The sequence below is a fragment of the Hipposideros armiger genome, unplaced genomic scaffold (genome assembly GCF_001890085.2).
Source record: "Hipposideros armiger isolate ML-2016 unplaced genomic scaffold, ASM189008v1 scaffold_34, whole genome shotgun sequence".
NCBI lineage: Eukaryota > Metazoa > Chordata > Mammalia > Chiroptera > Hipposideridae > Hipposideros > Hipposideros armiger.
In genome coordinates, this window is record NW_017731384.1 from 703,643 (window position 1) to 727,750 (window position 24,108).

Genomic DNA, 24,108 nt, shown 5'->3' on the forward strand with positions numbered 1-24,108 from the left:
GACCCAAAATTACCCTCCCAACCTCTTCTTCCACTTTATTGAAACTTTTCTCTCTGGCAGATAAGTCTCTTCCCTCTTACCAACACAACATCCTCACCTGAGGTCCCCCATCCTTGGACCTGATACATTCTATTAATATTTCCTCTTAGAAATCTAAGTGTCATCACTGATCCAAGCTAAACTTCCATCTCTTCTCAGGTCTTCTGATTAATCACCTTAGCCCACAGTAATCATTCTGTTCTCCTAAATTTCAGCAATTAATGCCTGTATCATGTATCTAGTACTGAGCATGCACTTATTCTAATGCTTCTTTTCTACTTAACGTGGGTTGGGTGGGGGGTCAGTCACATAAATTATTCCTTGAAGGCAAGAACCAAGTTCTCTATTCTTAAGTAGTTCCATCATTTCTTATTTTACTATCAGAGAAGTGTTTCCTTGCCCTTTGGGGGCAAGGTTAAATCTTGATGGTAAATGATCCTGAAAGGCTAGTCTCCAAATAATTAAGGGTTACCTTTTTATATGTATATTTATTCTTTGCTCAGAGAAGTCTCAATCTTCTTTTCTGAAATTGCCACAGTGATATTTTTGACTACCCTCAATGATGACACATCTTAATTTCTACTCAGGTTATCAACTGTGGTAACTCCTCTGATCACTGCTGAAGGACTATCAATGGACTAATATAAGGTCTTTGAAGGCTGGCTTACTAGGAAACACCCAAGAACAAAATATACAAGTTTGTCAGCTAATCTTAATGTCCATGGATAAAATTAAGGAAATTTTACTTCATCAAGTAATACCATCATACTATTTAGAGTAAAACATGGAAGTGTAAATAATCTAACACTGTTTTGGACATTAATGGAAATAACCTACCACACCTAACAAAATACATACATATTTTGTTAGGTGTGGTAGGTTATTTTATATATATCATGCCAATGTCTTGTATGTACATTTACAAATATCAAATTCATCTCATATGTCTCAACTCTTGGGTCTTGAGACCTACTTACTATCAATAACAACAAACTGGGAAGACAATCACTGCAACAAGCCAACTTCAAAATTAGCCTTTCCACTTAAACTTCCAAGTCAAATTACTTCTGTGAATGCGTGAATGTATTTGCATTAGAGATCGACTTCAAATACAGCTGGGTAGAAGTAAAATGAGTATTAAGCAAGCTTCACTGTTTTCATCTTACAAAGAAATGATTGGCCTGTCTTCCAGCCTTGTGAATAAAGATCTTGCAAAATTCGCTATGCATAGGGTGTGCCCAAAGACTACTTGCTGGAAAAATCTGCTGGGGGAGTGCCAATTTAAAAAGAAAAACATTTTCACCCAGTTGGAAATCTAGAGAAACAATGGTTGCAACAACTCAACTGAAAATTCTCAAGATCTGAAGAAAAAATTTTAAAGAAAAACCCCAGATCTTTTCATTCTCAAGAGTAAAATTCTATGGAAGGCAACTAAATGAATCAATGACAGATTCAACTATGTTAACTTTATCTTTATCTTTAACTGCATCTAAAAAGCAGTAACTAAAAATCTGCCTTGGTATTTGGCAGTGTCAAAAGGCAGCTGGTCCCTCATTTATTCTATATAAATGAACTCTACAATCTATAATAGTTTTTATTCCTGTTTCTTTTCCAGAAACAGCTGATTAAGAAAGAACATTTTATTGTTTAAAAAAAATTTTTTTAATTGTTTTGCTTATGGGGGAGAGATAGACGGTTGTTTTGCATTAGAGATATTTATTTCCAAAGCATAACACTCCCACAACAGCTTTATTAAGAGAAAAGGATAGTGATGTGGTAAAGACCTTTGTCTTCTTCACTCACTACACCCCATCCTCAGGGCCCGTACTTTGTAACCTTACTTTCAGATTTCTTCATTGCCACAAATAGAACACAAAAAATGTAACAGTTACTACAGGCACACACGCTGGCACCAGGTCACCTTATGAGAGAAACAAGTGAGCAGACTGCTGAAGCTGCTGCTAACTCACTCCCTGAAGGAACCTAGTCTACTAACTCCCTATAGAAATGCAGTTAGTGTGAGCTTCCTGGCCACCCAGCATACCTCAGCAAAACGGACAGTACGCCTAAGTGACGAAAGCCTTTCCCATCTCGGCCTGAGTCTCATCATTACTCAAAAAGGTATAAACCAGATTTTTAAGTGAGGAATTTAAGCCTAGGTAGATTAAAAGACAAAACTAAAATTAACAATTCCCAATAGTCCAGAATTCTTTCATATTGCTCCCCCTTAGTACTAATCCCACAAATACTAAGAAAAATAATAACCTCCAGCTCATCCTTCAGGTTTTCTGGTGATTATCAAATCAACAAAAATAAGATATCAAGTGTTAATCATAAACTTCATACTCTGACACTGAAATGACACAAATTCATATAAGCATGGAAAACCAATCAGGATAGTCATTAATCACTACTTCATGCCTTTGACGTTCTTATAGTAACCATATTTACCAGAAAGAGATTTCTTGAGGAAAATACTTTAACACTCAATAAATGCTTGCAATTCATATATGAGCTGTAAGCACAGGGGAAGACTAAAGGAGAAAGAACATAAAATACTTTCATATCTTAAAAGATTTATTTTTCCAGCGACTGGGGAAATAAAAGGATTTTTCCACATAAAACATAAATCTTCCCTTCAGAATGTCAAAAATGTTTATTTTACCCATATGATGAGAAAAATTACAAAACAGATCACTTCTCTGGATTATTTATTACAGTAGAGGAAATCTATTTAACCTTATCATCATCCCTCATGGTCAAAGCTATGTCCATCAGTGTACAATGCCATCAGAGAGGCTTCAAAGAGCTGTGTGCCTTCAGGTTGCTCCATTTCTCAAAACAGAATCTTCTTTCTGCTCCTTCCCAATCAATTCCCAGAGAAAAACAGTAAAAAGTGCAGTTAGAAAGAAGCAGTTTTTACCTTGACATCAAGCAAATTACTTAAATATCTACAGTCAAGGTCTCAAATGTAAAATGGAGATATCATGTAACCATATGAACATTTTAAAGATTAAATAGGATACCAAATATAAACCACCTAACTTATTAGGTGTGATCAATACATATTAATTCCCTTATTTCCTTCTCTTAAAAAAAAAATCACTCTAGCCCCTCCCCAACCTATCCAAGTGTATTCCATGAAATAAATGGGCTAACAGTATTGCAGGCTACAGGGTGTTTGGTTAAGATACAGACCATATACTTTTTCTCAAAAGACATTACACCAAGTTACTTAATATTTCTATAAAGTCTCTTGAGTATAAAGTGAAATGCTATATTTTACATGATGTTTGGTAGGTTTCTTTTCATCAACCAAGTCTAAAGGACAATTTGATTCTGTTTCCACTAATATAGTGTTTATGCCCAGGCTATGGGTAAATACCTTGATTTCTTACTAGCAGTGTGACATTAAATTACTTTATTTTGCCGTGTATAATGCACTTTTTTGCCCAAATTTGTGAGGGAAAAATAAGGATGCACACTATACATTAGTACTAATTCCGTATCTATATAAATGTTTTTAATTCTTTTATTTATGCTTATGAATTAAAAAAACTCTAGAAATCAATGATATCCATATGCAAAATAATACCCTGTAATACGATAATTGGTATTGTTGAACTTATGACAAACTTGCAACTACCAAAAGTTCTTGTCCTATGATGCATAAATATCATAAATTTGTTACTGGTATATAAAATTTCTTATACCTTTATTTTTATCTGTTCTTGTGTTTTGTAATCATTTGTTACATTTAATTTCTTGTACCATAATTGTTTAAAAATGCTAAAATTCCTTTATAATACAAAAAACAAGTACCTAAATGTATATAAAAATTTGAATTAAAACATTAAAATGAAATCATTTTTTTCCCTGCAAGTTTGGGCCAAAAACGTGGGTGTACATTATACACAGGAGTGCATTATACACAGCAAAATACGGTACTTAAACTTTTAATTCCTCAGTCTGGGTCTGTAAAACTAGTAATATACACCTCACTGTATTGTGGGGATTAAATAAGTCAATGCATGTAAAGTACTCATAACACTGCCTACCTCAAAATAGTCAACCAATGTAGGCTATTCTTTTTTCCCTATCAACATGTCTCAACTCTGTTGTCTGCTTAGGCCAAGTTGGTTAAGAATGTTGTTTCCTAGCTCAACCAAATCAGTTCAGTCAAAATCCTCCTGGGGCTCTGTGATCTCCCAGGTTTCAGACTAATTTGGTCCCAAAGGTCCTAGGCTCTATCTCCCTCAGTTTCTATTTTCTCAGGATGTATCTCTCAAGTACCAGAAGCACAAATAGGAAACAGCAAATAAAGGATGAGAAAGAAAATGGTCATTATTAACTTATCCCATATCATTCCATTCCCTGGTTCATGCCCTTTATTCTATGAGGCAAAAGTAAAACAACTTGTAAGAAAATGGTTTAAAGTGGAATACAACCCCTCTTCCTTGTTGCCATTCCTCAATCTCCACTTTCCCCCCAAAATAATTTTCTCCAGAAATCCTCTTACCTGCATTCTGAATACAATCTATATAGTTGCTACAATGCTACCAAATAGGTTGCCAGAGCAACTCACATATACAGATTAATAACTTTTTAGGATATTCTATTTGAGAAATAAACTCTCCAGATACTTTTATCAGATTGAAACTGATTTCAAAACAATTTTGTTTACCACTTTGGTGCAAAAACCTTCTTTGATTTATAAATCAAACAGACGGGTTAAAGTTGCCTCAAAGCCTTAATTAATGGAAATCAAAATTAGTAAGATTTACTCTTTATATTTATTATATAATTAGCTCAAATTTATAAAAACTCAACCTCTCTTTACATTGAATGTATGAGCATAATTTTCCTAGATACACAATGGGAAATAGGAAAAAGACTATGAACTGGTAGACATGAAAGGACATAACCTGAGGCATGAATTTCTGCCTAGCTTGCAAAACAATCTAGTCAATTTTGGTCTTTGTTTAGGGAGAGGAAAAGGAAACTAATGAAAGTACTGTTCATTTGAAATAGAATGTGGCCCCAACCTTTTCATTTTCTAGTAAAACAATTTATTTTATCATGTTGTTGGAATCTAATAGGGTGCTACCGCAAATGACACTGAAACCTCTGGGTGTGCCCAACAGCCACACATGTTCAAATGAAAATGAGTGCCCACTGCATTCAATAACCTTCCCTATATGTTCCCTCCCCACCTCAACATATCCATCCAATCTATTGGGTTGTTGGAAAAGTCATGATGCATTTTTGCAACGAAAAACATAGAAAAAAATATGTCATGACTTTTCAGACAACCCAATAAATAGTTACTCCTGACAAAAACCTGGAAATCACCCATAATACCGCTTCCCTCTTTCTCATTGCATCCAATTCATGACAGGTTCCAGTCACCTGACTTCCAATATCCAATTCTCTCACTCTTCCTTGACAAAGGCTGAGTCCACCATTTTCTCTTACCTGGCTGGATTACCCCAATAGCCTAACTGGTCTTCTACAATCCACATCCATTCCTCTCTTCACACAGTAAGAGGGGTCTTTTTCAAAAAAATCCAAAAATATGTAAACCCTGTGTCAATGGCTTCACGATAAAAATTTAAGCCTGAGATGATCAATAGGGCCACCTGTATGATCTGGCTTCTAGCTAACTCCCTGGTCTTACTTCTCACCTCTCCTTATACTTTGTTCTACAAAGTATCAAGCACCTCCCACCCATTCCCAAGGCCTTAGCATATATGCTGTTTTCTCAATCAGTATCACACTCTTCTTCTTCACCACCAATCATTCAGGTCTCAGCTTGCCCATTACTTCTTCAGGAGACTTGCTATGACATCTTCACCCATCTTAACTAGATGCTTTTGATACGCACCCTCACAGCACTCTGAACTTCATTTCTGTGGCACCCACAACCTTCGTAAATATATCATTAACTGTGATTACTTGCTTTAATAATTAATGCCTTTTTATTTTTAACCTATATTTCCCATGAGGGCACAGCAGGGATTGTGTCTCTCTCCTTCACCACTATATATCCCTAGCAACTAGCACCTAAGCACATTCAATACATCTGATAAATGAATTAATCAATTCCAAAGTCTCCAATGTGAATCCTTGAAGCCTCTCTCTGTATAAGTTAACTCTTCCCTCTCTGTTTATAGAGAATTACTTGGAAGTCCCTTTCCTGATTTTTAACACTTGCTGAAACTTGTAAGGAATACAGAAACCTTCATTTTTAAGATTCCAATAAACAACCTGAACCCTCGTGAGCTATTAGGATTATTTTATAAACCGTATTCTTATAGTCACTCAAGACTGAAAACTTCAATCATCTATGATGACCCCTCTCTTTCACTGTTCCCTATATCCACTGTTAAGTCCCCTTAAATCTGTTTCTGCATCACCTCTGGAATTTTCTCTTTTCCTTTTTACACTACATTTATCATGCTTACCTATGACTAGGTCTCTAAAATATCCCCACTCTAGCAACCAAAACCCCATGTCTTTTAGCCTCTGTCCTCTGTGTATGATGTGCCTTTTACTTGTACTGACTGACCTACCTCAGTAGGCCACAAAGTCACAACCAAAAGAAAACTCTATCAAAATCCTTGCCACCCTTCAAGGCTCATTTCGAATATCTTTTCTTTCCAATACCACCAACCAGTAGTGATCTCTTCCTACTTTATTTGTATCACCTAGTATTTACTTTCAATTACTATTCTATTGAACAAGTATTCATCTTTGTCTTACCATATCTCCACTCCACATCAAATCTATAAATTTGTAGAGACTCGGTGTTTACCTATGGCATCTCTTGTGTCTCACACATTTGTTCATTCAGCAAGTACTTATTACATGACCACTTTAACACTATCATAAAAGTGTACTTAAACTCAACTTTAGAGAATGAAAACACCAGTCACCAGGAAACATTTGTAGCAACTACATTTGCAGCAAACAGGTAACCTAAATTCCTGTTGCCTAAATTCTTTCCTTCAGAATCACACAAGAAGCACCAAGAATAATTCTTACTATTGATATATATTCTCAGGAAAAGGGGGAGGGGGGACAGGGAAGCAGAAGTAAATACAAAGTTCCTGTTTCTGCCACTGGATGTCACATGCAGGCTAATGGAAAAACAAGGGGCATAAAATTGAAGGTGTTCAGCAAATGCAAGTTTACTCAGCTCGGAAGTAACTTCTAGAAGAACACAATGGAATTATTCTCACATATGTATCCCACACACTATGAAATACAATAACCATTTTAGACCAAAAAAAAAACCACCCCAAAACAAAAACAAACAAAAAAAAACACCCCAAAACAAAAACAAAACCTAAGAATCAAAGCTCTAAGTCACAAACCAAGAAAGCTGTTTTGTTTCAAGTTACACCAGTGACTTATAGGGACTTTTGCTTCGGCTTCCCCACATGCCAAAAAAAAAGAGCTAAGAAAAACTCCAGCACAATTCGAAGAAGTTTGAGCCCTGGAGATCATCTAGTTCAATTCCCTTGTTTTTTTATTACAAAACTGGTTACATGATTAGCTCTACAGCCAGTTGGTAGAAGAATACTTAGATCTTAGGTCTCCTGGCTAATATTCCTCTCACTCCATCATTCCGTGAAAGGATAAGGAACAGGAAAATAAGCACAAATCAAGTTGACTTTGGCAATATTATCTGTGTATACTTAATAAATTCAAGAGGGAACTACCATACAAAGCATTTGAGTACCTATAAAAGCAAAACCTACAAACACACTAGTAAATTCATTATATCTGGAAGTCCTTCATTAACAACTCCCAAGAGGGTGAAATTCCCCAGAAGTAAAGGAAAGTCACTGCAATCAGGACAACCCAAAATGCAAATAACATTTTTAGTGTCACTAAACTGAGCACTTATTTTTACACATTCCTGATCTGGACTAGACTCCAGGAGACTATCTGACAAATAAAACTTAGAACAAATTAAACCAGAAATAAAAACATGAAATAAAACAAAATCAAGGAGAACAAAATGAAGCCAAGAATGAGGCTTAAAAAAAGGTACAGTTAAGACCTACAAGCTTGGCTCTAGACTTCTAAAAGCCAACAGGAAAACAGAAACCTACTGAACAACACAAATTACAGCATCCAGGTAATAAAAACAGACTTAAAAGCTTAGGAAAAAGTACTATTATTCTTGGTTGCATATCTTTCTCCCTGAGGTCCTTACAAAAAAGGTATTGTGTAATATACCAGGGTGCCAAAACAATGTATACAAGTGGACACTTCGGTCAACGTTGCTCAAGCAGTAGTTGCTGTAATCAGAAGTGTCTGGACGCTGATGGTAACCACTTTGAACACCCCATGTAATTGCAGAAGTCAAACATGACTTGTGTTCATCTTTTGGTATCAGTATACATTGAGTACTACAATTTTAATACAGTTTTCCTTTCTTAAAATGTGAATACATTTTTTTGGCACCCCCTGTATATGTAATATATAAAACAACATGTATTTCAGTAGTCACAATGAAACATCTCATGGGATTATTTTTATACTACCCATTAAGATAAGCCTATCGTAACAGTTCAGTTAAGAAAAAAAATTGTGGGCCTGCCGAGTGGCGCGATGGTTGGGAGCTGACTTGGGACGCCAGAGGGCCCCGGTTCGGATCCCGCGTGTGAGGGCCAGTGACACTGCCCTCCGCAGCTGGGATGCTGGACGGCGGCTCAACCTGGAGCTGGGCTGCTGTGGGTCGCTGGCGACGGCGTGGGCTTCAGCCCCTGTGGTGGTGGGTTGCCATGGGCTGGTGTGTGTGGCCGGCAGCCAGCGTGAGTGGCCCACGGCCGCTGTAGGCGGCCGTCCAGAAACCGGCAACTGGTCTGCCTCGCCCGGGAAGAGCGCAATGGTGGTGCCAACTTGGGCCAGTGAAGCGGCGTCCTCCACAGCTAGACTGAAGAACAAAAGGGAAGAAACTTGTCTGTCCCCTTTCCCCAATTCCCCAATAAAAAGAAAAAAAAAAAAGAACCTTTAAGAAAAAAAAATTGTTTTTTTTAGTGACGAGAGGTCTGCATGATGTCCAGGTATTAACAACCCTACTGATGATCTAAGAGCACATTTAAGAGAATATCTGGAAAAAGCATTTTCTTAACAGCAAGTACTTACTATAGAGGTTTATAAGCACAAGGACCAAGAAAATGAAAATTAAATTTAGCAAAATGAGGTATGGATCCAAGAATTTATAACAAAATAGCAAAACTTAGAGGGAAAAAGATAAAGAAATCTAAAGAAAAACTAAAGTGAAGAAGAGAGCGCATGCAAAAGAGTTACATTACATACATGTGAGTTAACTGTTTTTATCTATAATTGTACAGTTAAGAATTAAACATTAAGGTACTTATTGAAACAGCTTCCTTGTTAGTCCCTTGATCAAGGAGATGATGTTTAAATTCAAGCTCCTTCCATAGTGATGTTACTAAACAATAATATAATATAGGTCAAACCCAATATAGTACAGAATTTTCAAACTAGTAGTTACATGTACCAACACAGGAAAATACGTAAAATATTTTAGGAAGATTTTCCAAAAAGAGCTTAAAATAAATAAGTATGGCAATTTTAAACTAAACATAAAATTATAGTAAACCAAAATTATTAATCCAGAAAACGGAAAGAACTCTAACATGTCTCATCTAGTGATATAGAACTTAGCAATATAGAATTTACTAACTGTAAAGTATACAATGATAAATATATAATTTGCCAAAATTGCGGCAACATATAAAAATCAATCATTCTGCTCCTGCTAGCATATGGACTTACAATGGATCATTGTTTCTCCTCTTGGAGGTAGGAAAGAAACACAAATGAATTCTTCGTGAAGGCCTGTAATGTTCACAGAACCATCCACTTATAATTTAAAATTTCAAAAACAATCCATTTCAACAGTCTCCTCTACTAAATATTTTTATCATGGCTGCCTAGACTAAATCTAGCAACTGTATTTCCAGCAGAAGTACTTCAGCAGAAGAATAAAATATTAAACAGACAGGCTACTGGAAAAGAAATCGAAACACCAGCTGGGTCAAGCAAATGAACTAGCTTGTTAACTAACTTCTTATTCTAGGACTCAAGAATTATAAATGTGGTTGGTTATGAGATTTGGGAGGAACTACTAAATCGGAAAGCAAAGGTTTCTCAGCATCTGAAGAACTTCCTCTTTTTTAATCAAGCAATGCCTCCACTTTCTTCTGACCAATTGCTGAAAACCTTTAAAACACTCAGAAGGCCAAGAAACACCTGGCTAATGCCTGCGTTAGGAGTCCATCCGGTAGCCTTGCTCAACAACTCTGAATTAGTTATGCTTTATTGGTGCTTTCAATTTAAATTTAATTATATAAAAATGTACAAAACTATAGTTACTTCACAGTATTTTTAGTGCCCCAATTTTGCTTACTTTAATATAATCTGATGTAAGGAAATTAAACTTTTAAAAGCATTATTTAGTTAACTGTAAAAGGATTCGACTGATTCTCCAAGTTTCCTAAAATGAACCATTGTTAGCTGTCCTTATACTTCACCGGCTTCCAATCAACAAACCATTATGTGAGCAGAATGCCCAGAACAAAGTACTAAGTGAATCGATTTAGGAGTCTTTTCAAATCACTAGATTATCCCAAGGAATAAGAAAAGTTCTCTCAAGTATTTTGATTTCACTGGATTGAAGTTACCCCAAAATGTTATCAAAATTTAAAATTTCTTCAATACAATGTATCTGGAAAACAATAAGCTTATAGAGTCTAGATGTTTTTCTCAAATACACAAAACAAGTACATGAAAGCTAAAATGCTTCAACTACAACATGTGTTATATGTCATTATCTAAAACACAATACATTTAATGTTAATCAAGATTTTTTAAAGCAGTGGTTTACGCAGCAAAGTCAGTGAAAATAATGCCACACATATTGGCAAGCTGATTTAAACTACTAATCCATTTAAGAAAACATAACTATGTTACAACAGTAGCAAGCCTCTGAAATATATATGTTTGCTTTATTTAGATCTGAATATAGAAGTAGACTCTTGAACGCAGGAAACTAACGAATGGTAACAGAACTACATCTACAAGGAAGAAATTCTCCAAAATTATGCACTTTTTTCTTCAAAATAGAAATATAAACCAAAATTTCATATCCAGACATACAGTGTTTGTATCCACATGGATAATATAAACAAAATTGAGAAAAAAGGAAATTTACTTATGCTTAAAAGCATAGCTGTCTCAATGAAGTCTCCAGTAGAAAATTTTAGTCACTATTTTACTGTAGGCAAGAAAAAAACAATTATTCCAACATATCCACGTATTTCAGCCTTCTCTAGTAATCCAACCTTTACAAAATCCCTACCCAAAGAGGAAATGAAAGAGGATCTACTAGTTAACTCTCCTGTCCCTCTTTTTCAATTTCTCATATTTCCCTCTCTTATAAGTTAACACAAGTAGATAAATGCACAGACTTATCTTGAAGGAGGTCTTTATAATGTACTTCCTTGTTTATCCATAAGGAGCCAAATGCAAGATTAGGAGGACACTAGTAAATCAAGTCTGGCTCCACCATGCCAATTTGGAGTGCCATCCAAAACTTATGTAGAGTTCTCCTCAAATCAACAGACTTGGAAAAACCAGTAAGAATTTATCCTAAATATGTCTGTTAATACATTTAACTTAGCTGAGAGAAAATAAAGTCCAAATCTGATAAAGATGTGCTCTTTCAGGCAAAGAATCAAGTTGTGAAAAAGTAGGCTGTTTGGAGGAAACCTAAACTCAAGAGATATTTTGATTATTAGTCCTTCAAATGTAAGGAAATCAAGTCTTGAAAGTGAGAGCTGGATACATGCTTGGCTGAAAGCTCTACAAATTCCAGCGAAGTTAACTAGGTCAACTAAACTTTTATCCTCATCTATTAGAAACAATGAAGTCTGAACTCAAGTCACAGAAACTTACAAAAATATCCTACGTACAATTTCAAAGAAATCTAATCATTCACTCTGAGAGTATAGATACAGGGTTACCAATAGGATGCCTTCTAGTTTTCTTAATGACATTTCAAAAAGAAATTAGCAGCTTTTAGCCTACAGCAACACAATACTATACCAGAGATAGCTTCCATTTCTTCACTAGCAGGTGCATGCACCCACATAACTAAAATTAGGAAAAAGACAAATGAAACCTAGGCACCTATATACAAAGAATCCCATTCTCCTCGTGGGAATTCACAAAGTCTTTCTCCTTTGTTCCAACATTTCTCAAGAACGACATTTTGCATGGGTTCTACTCACAGGGACACATGGCGCTGCTCAGGATCAGCTCTGGTCAGTTCTTCTTCTTCAATGTCCGACTCTCCTCCGGAACTGCTGTCAGTGACATCTGAATCAAATGCTTGTTCACTGCATCTCAAGTTGGCTATACCACTGGCTGTAAATCGCTCCAATTCTTCTGAAATCGAATCACTTTTCAGGAAGTTACTAAGTCCCTCTGAAGTGGTAGTCTCACTGGCAGCTTTTCTCAGTGCAGCTTCAGCTTTTCGAGTCAGCATCAACTGGCTCCGGGGCCTCAAGGATTCCAAGTTTGGCAGTTTGCTCAAAGTTTTCTCTAAAAATCCACCCAGCTGATGCTGTATATGCCTCTCCACCTGCTTGGCTTGCACAACCTGTAATCGCTTCTGTAACCTGCGGGCACGGCTCTCAATATCGGCCTGCCGCCTCAGTAAAGCTGTTATCCTTGTGTCAGAATCTAAAGCACTGAAAAGAATGGAAGACAGGGGAGATTTTTTACCCTCTAACTTGACACACCCCAAGTTAGAAATGGAGTCTGTGCCAGGTGATATCCTACTGCTTCCTTGAAGTGCCGGCTGTTCCATGGAATTTACAGAAGATTTGTTTGCAGTGCTATTATTGCTAAATATAGTTGTGTGTTCTACATCAAGGCTTCTATGTGGAAGAGTGCAATTGGTCATACCCCCCTTCAAGTCCCCAGATTCAGATGCCACCACTTCACCTCCCTGGAGAGAAGATGAAGTGAGAGCTCGTTTTCCCCCATTGAGGGGACTGGAATTGTCATGATCAGAATGTGTTGAACTTTTAGTCAATTTCTTAGCCAACCCATTTACAGGTGCTTGTGGCAAAGCTGTCTGACCACTTGTATTCATGGTTCTCAGATTTTCTAAGGAAAACTCCAAAACTGGCTGTCTCCCCAACAGCTCAGCTCGGAGTTCATAGGACTGAGATAAGAGAGGATGAGACTTAAGGACTGTCTGCTTGCTGAAGACACCTTGCAACTTCAATGACTCCTTTGAGGGCACAGGTGTTACATCGGAGCAGAGATAAGATGCCACCAATGGTTGCAGCTTTCCCAAGTCTTCCTTAGGATTATTTCGGAAGTCTAGACTGGGATCCTCTGCAGCAATGGCTTTTCTTTTGGTTCCGTTGGCAGCAATAAGGATGTTGGCGTTGCCGTTATTTTCGGCACTGCCAGGGGACAAAGTGGAAGATGGGGGAGCCAGTTTGAACCGGATATGGTGTGCTTCAGCTGCTGCGTCAGTGAGAGCGGGCGCCATCGCAGCCATTCAGCACAGAGAGACAGGAAGTCCAGCCTCTCCCGGTGCCGAGGCCAGCTCCACGGCCCCTTACTGCCTCCCCAGAGAACAGACTAGAAGAGAAAGAAGAAAAGAAGTTAGAAATACAAGCACATTAGAAAACAACACACATGTTTTTAATACAAACACTACTTGAGGCTATAATCCAAACTCTGCCTCCAGAAAGAAAACAAACCATTCTGGAGGGGGGATGGGGGCATACACACTAATCCCCTGCACAACAGAAAGAATTCCACCCTTTTTTTTTTGTCACTTGTTCCCTCAGATTGAAAGTAGGCAGAACAGAAGTCCCATTCTGAAAGAAACACCAATTATTAGTGAAATCACCTGCATTTAAAAGAAAAATCTCTTTAAAATGTCTTAAAATTAGTGGATTTAAAGCAAATGTATCCAACTAAATACTTAGTAGTTAAACAGAAAAGAATTAGATTAGTAAGGAACTCCCCATCCCTACCAACAAGTTTGTATGCCAAATGTCATAGGTCTGCGCATTTTTCTGGCCAAAGAATCGTGTTCTTCAGCTTCTCACTTCTTGAAGACAGATCATACTACAAGCTTAATTGTATCACATCTGTAATCAATTTTTCTTTTCTTTCACTGTCCTCAATACAGCCTCCCCTTTCAAATTAATTGCCCAACATGCCTTTCCCTTTACCCTAAAACTTCTTGAAAGAATAGCATAAATAGCTGCCTCTGCACTCTTCTCTCTATTATAATCTGGCTTCTACTCCTACTGCTCTGGCAAAGGTCATCATTAATCGCAGTATATCAAATCCAATGGTCAAGTCTGTCCCCATTCTATCTAACTTCTCTGAAGCCTTAGGTAATGATGAACACTCCATTCTTGAAATTCTCCTTTCCCAAAGTCCTTGGTACCAAGGTCCCTTCTGCCCTCTTCTCTCTCAACTCACTTCCTTGGCAACAACCACTACAAAGCATGGTAAGGCCTCTGATGCTCAGAAAAACTTGCTGAGCTGCACTAATAAACATTCCCACCTCTAGTTCCTCAAGTTCCCTCAAACTCAAAATTGACTGACTTCTTCCAACATTACTCCTCCTCACCCTGTTTTATCATCTCAGGTAATGGCACTGCTTTCATTTTGTAACCCAAGCTAAAAACCTCAGCCATTTGCTGCTTCTTCATTCACTTTATCTGGTCTGAGAGCAAAACAAAATCTATGTAAAGTACTAAGCCCGTTGTTCTTAAAGTGGGGTTTATGGACTTCTTGGGAGCTCAAAGACCATTTCAGGGTTCCACAAGATCAGAGCTATTTTCACAGTAATACCAAAACATTATTTGCCTTTTTTCACCGTGTTGACATTTGCAATGAGGGTACAAAAACAAGGCTGTCAAAACTGCTGGTACCTTAGCACAAATCAAGGAGGGGGCACTAACATATACTAATAGTTATTGGTCCTTGTATTCTCTCTTCATTAACAGGTTTTTTTTCAAGTCAGTTCCACTTAATGTCCGTGATAAAATTACAAAAATTGTGAATTTTATTAAATCTCTATTTTTCAATAGTTTGTGTGAAAAGAAAAAGTATGCATAAACACTTCTGCTGCACTAAGAAGTCTGAGAATAAGCACCAGCACAACTGCATTGCAAACCGAAGTAGCTTTTTTTCATGTAGCATTATTTTTACTTGGCAAAACGACTAACAAACTATGGTTAGTCAGACTTAAGTAGTAAGCAGACATTTTCTCGAAAATGAACAAAATGAACCTGTCACTTCAAGGAAAACCACTAACAATGTTTGTTGCCAATTATAAATACAAAATCTGCGTTTTCAAGCAAAAGAAGTATTTTGAAAACTTGTATCCATCATCATGAGCTTGAACATTTTCCCACTACTTAGAAAGTCATTTCTGATTAAATAGACTACTGCTGATATTAATGAATGTGAGTTTTGATACCATAAAATGAAACGTGTCAACATTTGGGTAATCTGCCTAACTCAGTAAATGACCAATGCATGTGAGAAACTCATGCATGGGTAAAAGCAAGTGCAAGACAGACCAATGGATTTTAATCTCACACAGAGTACAAAAGTTCATTGATATGGCTTTAGATTCCACATTGCAATTAACCTTGATGAAATTACTACTTGTCAAGTTTGGGTGTAGTGTCAAAGAATATCCACACTTATCTGTAAAGCCTATTAAAATACTCTTCTCTTCTCCTACTACGTTATATGAGTGAAGTGAGATTTTCTTTATATACTTCAACCAAAACAAGTATATCACAATAGAATGAATGCAGAAACAGATGAGAATCCAGCTGTTTTCTATTAAGCCAGACGTTAGAAAGATTTGAAAATATGATAAAACAATGCCATTCACTAAATTTTTTTGTTCTGGTGAAAAGTACTTTTTCATAATGTGTTTGTTTTTAAATCAATTAGTAAATATTTTTTAAATTTCTCAGTTTCTAGGGGGTGACGGATTAGCTCAGTTGGTTAGAGCATGGTTCTGATAACACCAAGGTTGCCCCGGTTTGATCCCGGCATGGGCCACTGTGAGCTGCGCCCTCCCTAAAAGAGTCCACTATGCCATTGTAGTATGAAAGCAATGTGCAACCGATGACCATGGCTGTTCCCCCCAAAAATCCTCAGTTTCTAAAACATTTTTAATAAAAACTCATAAAAGCTCTTTGTGGTAGTCTCAACATTTTCTTAGAGTAGTGAAAAAGGGCCTTGAGGCCAAAATATTTGTAAATCACTGAACTAAAGCAATCTCCTCCCCCCTCAAAAAAATAAAAGACAACTCCCAATTTGGTCACACATTTTTACCTTTAGATAAATACCAATAGGATGTTAGGCCCTACAGGACTCCATTAGGTTCTTTACAGTATAACAATTAAAAAAATTAATACGAAAATATTTAAGTAAATGAGTGAGATATCCAAATACCAATACAGTTACAGTTCAAATTTGTCTACTGCTCTCCATAATTGCCAAGTTTCTCATTCTAATATTGTATTTTAATGAACATATGAAATAACTAGATCCTCTGGAGCTTACAGAATTTTAGACTTATCATCTTTCTGGCATGTGGGATTCCGTGTAACATAAACTGTTCTATGTCCACTTTTCCTATTTCTGATTTTAAAGTTAATATTAATTCCTAATATAGTATAAGCAGTTGTGCAATGGATCAATTGACAGATGAAACAATCTAAGTTATTTGTTCAAAATTATGTTGAATCAGTTTTATAGCATGCAAAGCATTTTCTCCCAAAACCAAAAATCACTATCAGTTCTTTCCCATCAATCCAACCTCCTCCTCTTTTGAATTGATATCAATACATAGTTGATACTAGCAATGCAAATATGAACATTATTAGTGGCCTGGTGAATAATACCACATGTGAGAAAAAGAGTTGCAGCCTTCTACCCAAGAGCCCTACAGTCTCAGCAATGGCAGGAAATAGCCTCCCTTTGGGGACCCAAGCAAGGACACAGATGTTACACAGCTTACACATAACTTAGGAAAACCCAGGCTCAGCCGGCACACATAAAAAAAGGGTCATAATTAACATCATAGCACAGGAGGTACTTAGCAATAAATATTCCAGAGTTATTTTAGAATTATTCAATTCTTTAAAGTTCACAACTTAAAAATCTGCTGGCTGAAATCCCATCTCTTTCAAGATTTCACTGACCCTCTGAAAGTGTACCTGCGAACTTGACATTAATCACATACATCTCAAAGACAGGAGTTTATTTTACTTATACACTCTCTCCTTGGTCTCAATATCCCCACAGGATGCATTGCAAAGAGTAGTTACTAAAGCAATCATCTAAATAGGTAGAGAAGGGAAAAAAGGGGAAAAAGCAACCTCCACAGAAGGAATTCCATTCCTAACTCCTAAATCTTTATCTTTCAATACCAAAACAATACTACTGTTTAAAAAAAAGATTGAAATCTTGAAATCTACAATCCTCTCCCTTTATTGACTTGAAATGCTATGCTGATTCAATATTACCCCCAAACGCATTCACAGATAAGGGGAGCAGTTTCTAAATTATTTAACTATTCTGTTAGCTCTATTTCCTTATCTGCAAAAGACAAAGCCTACCTCACAAGATTGCTATGATGATAAATGAAATATTTTCAGTTACTTAGCCTAGTACCTGGCACAAATGCCCATTATCTGCACTATTAGTATAACCTATAGACAAAAAGCAAACATAAAAGTAATAAATTCTGATGACTTCTTAAATGCACAGAAAAAATATTAAGTATTTCTCTAGAGCAGCGGTTCTCAACCTGTGGGTCGCGACCCCTTTGGGGGTCAAACGACCCTTTCACAGGGGTCGCCTAAGACCATCGGAAAACAAAAAGATATTTACATTACAATTCATAACAGTAGCAAAATTACAGTTAAAGAGTAGCAACCAAAATAATTTTATGGTTGGGGGTCACAACATGAGGAACTGTATTAAGGGGTCGCAGCATTAGGAAGGTTGAGAACCGCTGCTCTAGAACGTCACTGTACCTGAGGACTTTTCACGTAGTAAAAAGAAGGCACATAAATGGATATGGCAAATCTAGTTAGTACTCAGTATTAGCTATAAACCACCAAAGCTTAGGACTTTTGGGTTTTTTTAATATTTTCATTGTATCTCTAGATTTACTTTCATTTTAATATTTCGTGATGTTGCTTATGATAAAAACAAACCAAATGCCAAACAATTCAGTTAAATTATAAAATATCCACACAATGAAATACTATGAAACCATAAATAATGCAGAGCTACATGTACTAATGTGAAAAAGTGCTTGCTTCACTTAATTTCATTTTTATTTTTTTGTCCTCTTCCTGGCTGGCAGACAGCTGCCTTCTCTCTGTGTCCCTGCCATAGTGGGGAGAGGGGTCTGGTCTCTTCCTCTTCTCAGGGCACCCATCCTGTCCTGAGGACCCCATCCTCCTGTCTACATCTCAACCTCATCACCTCCCATGGCCTCACCTCCTAACACCATCAGCCACTTCAAAGTATTGATTTGGGGGACAGAAACAGGCACACCAAGGCAGTCAGTCACAGCCTGAGGGGACAGAAAGGTGTGAGGGGTGAAGTGGGAAGGTGGGGCTGGTGGGGAGTGTGTGTGGCCTATGGAGTGGAATCCCAAAGCCAAACAAGTCCGGGGCTCATGCTGCCTGCACGGCTCAGCCAATAGAGTGACACAGGAGCTGGCTCATAGAATAAGCATTTATTATCAGAGCACCGATGGTCTGAGAAGGCAGCATACACAGGTTGACACCAAGAGTCCCATGACCTGCAGGAGAGTCTGTTATCCCTGGTTAACACCTGCAAAAACTGCCTTCTTACTTTTGTTTTTAAAGGTGTTATAGGTTCAGGTCAAGAATGGCAGAGTAGGTAAATGCTATGCTTGCCTCCTCTCATGACCACAGAAAAATTACAACTCAACTACAGAACAACCATCACTGAGAATGGCTTGAAGTCTAGCTGAACAGAAGTCCTAGAACTAAGGATATAAAGAAGTCATCTCCAGGCTGGTAGGAGAGGCTGGTCCCACACCCACGTGGCGGTTAACAATCGGGAGAGAGATCTCGTCTGCGGAAGTGCCCTCTGAGAATTGAGAGGTCCCAGCCACACACTAGGCTCCCTAGCCCAGGGTTCCAGTACCAGGAAGAGAGGTCCCCATAACTTCTGGCTGTGAAAACCAGCAGAGACTGTGGTTGAGTGAACTGGAGGGCTGCTCCAGTCCCAGGCATTCCTCTTAACCCCACCTCACTGCATGGACAGATTTGATGGACTCACTTGCTCTGAACTCCAGCACTGGGGCAGTAGCTAGAAAGGAACCAGAAACACACAGAGAGGAACTGAATTGTCGCCTTCAAGGTGAGGGCTGGAGGAGCAGCTTTCTCCCAGACAGGAGTGCTAGCAGGCACCACTGATCCTTTGTTGAGCCTTCCCCCCACCCAGTGGGCAGACAACAGCTGCCATATCTGAGTCTATCAAACTGGCTAACTCAATTTGCCTGGCCCTGGTCATTCCCTGAGACCCTGACCTACTCAACTTGCAGGCCCACCCAAGCTGCTTCCAGTGGCTTTTCCATACAAATGGCCTGTCTTAGCTCATGCTATGAACTTTCCTAAAATCTCTCAAAGGTCTACAAACCCCACGCAAGCAGCGTCTGGTCTCAATGTGGCCTGTACCTTTTGCTGAGCAGCCTCAAGCCTGGCCCTAACATTAATTGGCCTTGGTTCACAGCTTGCTCTCTCCCAGGCATCTCCAATCCCAGCACAAGTGGCAACCATCTGCAGATCAGTTTGTAGCTCAGACCAAGTGGCCCTGGGGGAGGGCACAGCAGCAGCTGAACTTGGCCTGGAACAAAGCCCCTCCCAAGAGGCCCCAGAACCAACACACCTGATGGCCTGCTTCAGACTACACCAGAACACCCACGCAACCACTGTCACAAATAACACACCCAAAGGACAGACTGGGCAGGCACCAGAACCCTGCTAAAGTGAATCCTACTCCATAGGGTTAGCCCTTGCACAACAGCTCCTCCACTGTAGTCCACAGACAGTCCTCACAACCAATCAGCCTGAGGGTCAAAGCCCCCACTAAGATACAAACAGCAACCAAGACTCAACTACAGCAGGGGGGCACACACAACCCACACAAGACACACCTGGAGCATCCAGCTCTGGGCCAGGAACTGTGCCACTTGGGCCCCCAGGACACCTACTACATAAGGCCACTCTACTAAGTCCATAGTAGCTCTACCTAATACACAGAAACAAACAAACAAACAAAAAACAAAAAAAAAAAAAGGGAGGCAGCCAAAATGGGGAGACAAAGAAATATGTCGCAAATGAAAGAACAGAACAAAACTCCAGAAAAAGAACTGAACAAAATGGAGACAAGCAATCTATCAGATGCAGAGTTCAAAACTAGTTATAAGGATGTTCAATGATCTCAGGGAGAACTTCAACAAAGAGACAGGAAACAAAAATGGAGATAGAAAACATTTGTTAAAAAGTCAGAAATGGGGCCGGCTGAGTGGTGCACTGGTTAAGAGGTGGCTTTGGACGCCAGAGGGCCCCGGTTCGGATCCCACATATGAGGGCCAGTGACACTGCCCTCCACATCTAAGATGCTGAACAACAACTCAACCTGGAGCTGGGCTGCCAGGAGTCACTGGCGACGGCATAGGCTGCAACCCCTGCTGCAGTGGGTTGCCATGGGCTACCGTATGTAGCCAGCAGCCAGCGTGAGTGGCCAGCAGCCGCAGTGAGCGGCCGTCCAGAAGCCGGCGACTGATCTGCCTCGCCCGGGAAGAGCGCAATGATGGTGCCAACTTGGGCCAGTGAAGTAACGTCCTCCACAACTAGACTGAAGAACAAAAGGACAGCAACGGGTCTGTCCCCTTCCCCCAATTCCCCAGCGCTGTTCCCATCCCCCAATTCCCCAATAAAAATCTTTTTTAAAAAAGTCAGAAATAAAGAATACAATAGCCAAAAAAAACCACGAGGGGGAATCTATAGATTAGATGAAGCATAGAATTGAAGCAGAAACCTGGAATATAAGATAGCAGAAAACACCCAATCGGAACAGCACAAAGAAGAATCCAAAAAAAACGAGGATAGTTTAAGGGTCCTCTGGGACAACATCAAGCATACCAACATTGTATCACAAGGGTACCAGGAAAAGAGAGCAAGGAATTGAAAACCTATGTGAAGAAATAATGACAGAAAACTTCCCTAACCTGGTGAAGGAAATAGACATACAAGCCCAGGAAGCACAGCAAGTCCCAAACAAGGTAAACCCAAAGAGACCCACACCAAGACACATCATAATTAAAATGCCAAAGGTTAAAGACAAAGAGAGAATCTTAAAAGCAGCAAGACAAAAGCAGTTAAGTTACTGACAAGGGAGCTCTCTCCCATAAGACTGTCGGCTGACTTCTCAACAGAAACTCTGCAGGCCAGATGGGACTGGCACGAAATATAGTAGTCAGTGATGAAAAGCAAGGAACTGCAACCAAGATTACTATACCCAGCAAATCTATCATTTAGACTAGAAGGACAGATTAAAGGGCTTCCCAGACAAGAAAAAGCTAAAGGAGTTCACCACCACCAAAACAGTATTACAAAAAATGTTAAAGGGACTTCTTTAACAAGAAAATTTAAAAGATCAAAAATATGAATAAAGTGGCAATAACTACATTATCTATCAATAATTACTTTAACTGTAAATGGAGTAAATATTCCAATCAAAAGACATAGGGTGGCTGAATGGATAAGAAAACAAACCCTTACTTATGCTGCCTACAAGACTCACTTCCAATTGAATGACACAGACTGAAAGTAAAAGGATAGAAAAAATTATTTCATGGAAAAAGAGAAGGCTGGGGCAGCAACAGTTATACCAGACAAAATAAGACTTTAAAACAAAGGCTGGGCCGGCCTTTGAGTGGTGCAGTTGGTTAAGAGCTCACTCAAGAGTTTGAGCTCTGAGCAACAGCGGTTCGAGTCCCTGCCCAAGCTGAGCAGCTGCTGAGCTGCCAACAGGTGGCAGGATGGCTCAGCTAAAACAAAAAACAAACAAACAAACAAAAACAAAGGCTGTAACAAAAGACAAAGAAAGATCCAGTAATCACACTTCTGGGTATTTATCCAAAGAAATCCAAAACACGACTTTGAAGGGACACATGCATTGATATGTTCATTGCAGCATTATTTACAACAGCCAAGATATGGAGGCAACTTGGGTTTCCATTAATGGATGGATAAAGAAGAGGTGGTACATATATACAATGGAATATTACTCAGCCATAAAAAAAAATAAAATCTTGCCATTTACAATAACGGGATGGACCTAGAGGGTACTGTGCCGAATGGAATAAGTCAGACAGAAAAAGACAAATGTCATATGATTTCACTTACATGTGGAATCTAGAGAACAGGATAAACAAAACAGAACAAACAAAACAGAAACAAGCTCATAGAGAGAGAATATTTTGATGGTTGCCAAATTGTGGGGCGGGGCGGGGAGGATGGGTGAAGGGGTAAAGGGATTAAGAGGTACAAATTAGTAGCTACAGACCAGGCATGGGGATGTATAGTATAACATAAGGAATATAGTGAGTAGTAGCGCAATAACTACGTATGGTGTCAGATGAGTACTGGATTTATCGGAGTGATTACTTTGTAAGTCACATAAATATCTACTTATTGTGTTGTACACCTAAAACTTTTATATTATATGTCAAATGTAATTGAAAAATACCAAAAAATTTTTTAAAAGGTATTACAAAACAAATACTATTGATCTCATTTTTTGGTTTAAAAGGTAGGTGTTTATAATCTATTGTTTTCTGGCTTATGTAATGTCTCCACCATAAACATGTATTACTTGTGTAATAAAAGGAAAGGTAGCAAAAAAGAAAATAATGCAAATTCTTACAGAGCTAAAAAATCTAAGGTAAAATGTCACAGTAACTTGCTTAAAATTTAGCATACTCAGCAAAATGTTGATTAAAACAATGATTCTCATCACACTTGAATCCCAAAAGCTTCCCTCTTCAAAAATTTCAAGTAGAGAAAGACTGTCAAACTTAAGCAGTTTTACAAAAACAGCACAACAGCTTATGATAAATCACCTTTCTCCAAAGAATACAAAGCATTAAAAACTATAATTAACTTATTAATCCTTATAACAACCTGGGCAGTAGGTTTCGGGATGGGATGATAATTTCTAATTTACCAGTAGGGATAGACAAACAAGTTATATTGTACACTCAAAATAAGAAACCTAAAATATCCCAATTTTTAGTTCATCTAATAAACCACAATCTGACGAATACAGATGAAGCTAATGTACCTGCTGACTCTTACATAAATTAAGATTCTCCAGTAAGCTTTGAAGAGACAAAAGAAAGGCCCTATCTGCTATAAGGCTAGGTAATTAAGTGGTTTCCCTCCCAGTTCCAAGGAAGTGTTTGGGTGACTGGAAAATGTCAAATGGGTTCAGGAGAAAACACATTTGGGAAAAATTTCCCTGACAGAGACCCACAATGTATATACTTTATCATACTGAATACTCAAATGTTTGCCTTTACCAAACTTATTTAATAAATGCTTTTTTCCCATTACAGCTATTAATACCTTGAAGGACACTGTTCTAAGGGATACAAGTTGGAATAAGGTTCAAATATGTGACTTCTAGGGTCCCTTCCTGTGCTAATGATTCTATTATTCTAAATTGCAATATAGGTTCAAAGACAAACTTCCACCTAACACAAGTAGCACTTGGGAAGCACAAACACCCCAGCACTACTGACATCTTGTGAATAACTTTTTGTTATGGGGGAGGGGAGTCTCTCCTGTGCACTGTAGGATATTTAGCAGTATCCCTGGCCTCCATCCACTAGATGCCAGTAGCACC

General features: G+C 38.3%; 1 protein-coding gene across 3 annotated transcripts in view; it reads right to left on the bottom strand.

Moving 5' to 3' along the window:
* The window catches only part of KANSL1 (KAT8 regulatory NSL complex subunit 1), a 171,378-nt gene that overhangs the window by 111,679 nt on the left and 35,591 nt on the right, over positions 1–24,108 (bottom strand). For all 3 annotated transcript variants that reach the window (XM_019637749.1, XM_019637751.1, XM_019637750.1), the window contains one exon: positions 12,372–13,740. In XM_019637749.1, coding sequence (XP_019493294.1) covers positions 12,372–13,657 — 1,286 coding nt within the window. In that variant the 5' untranslated portion in view covers positions 13,658–13,740. The remainder of the gene's footprint in view (positions 1–12,371; positions 13,741–24,108) is intronic.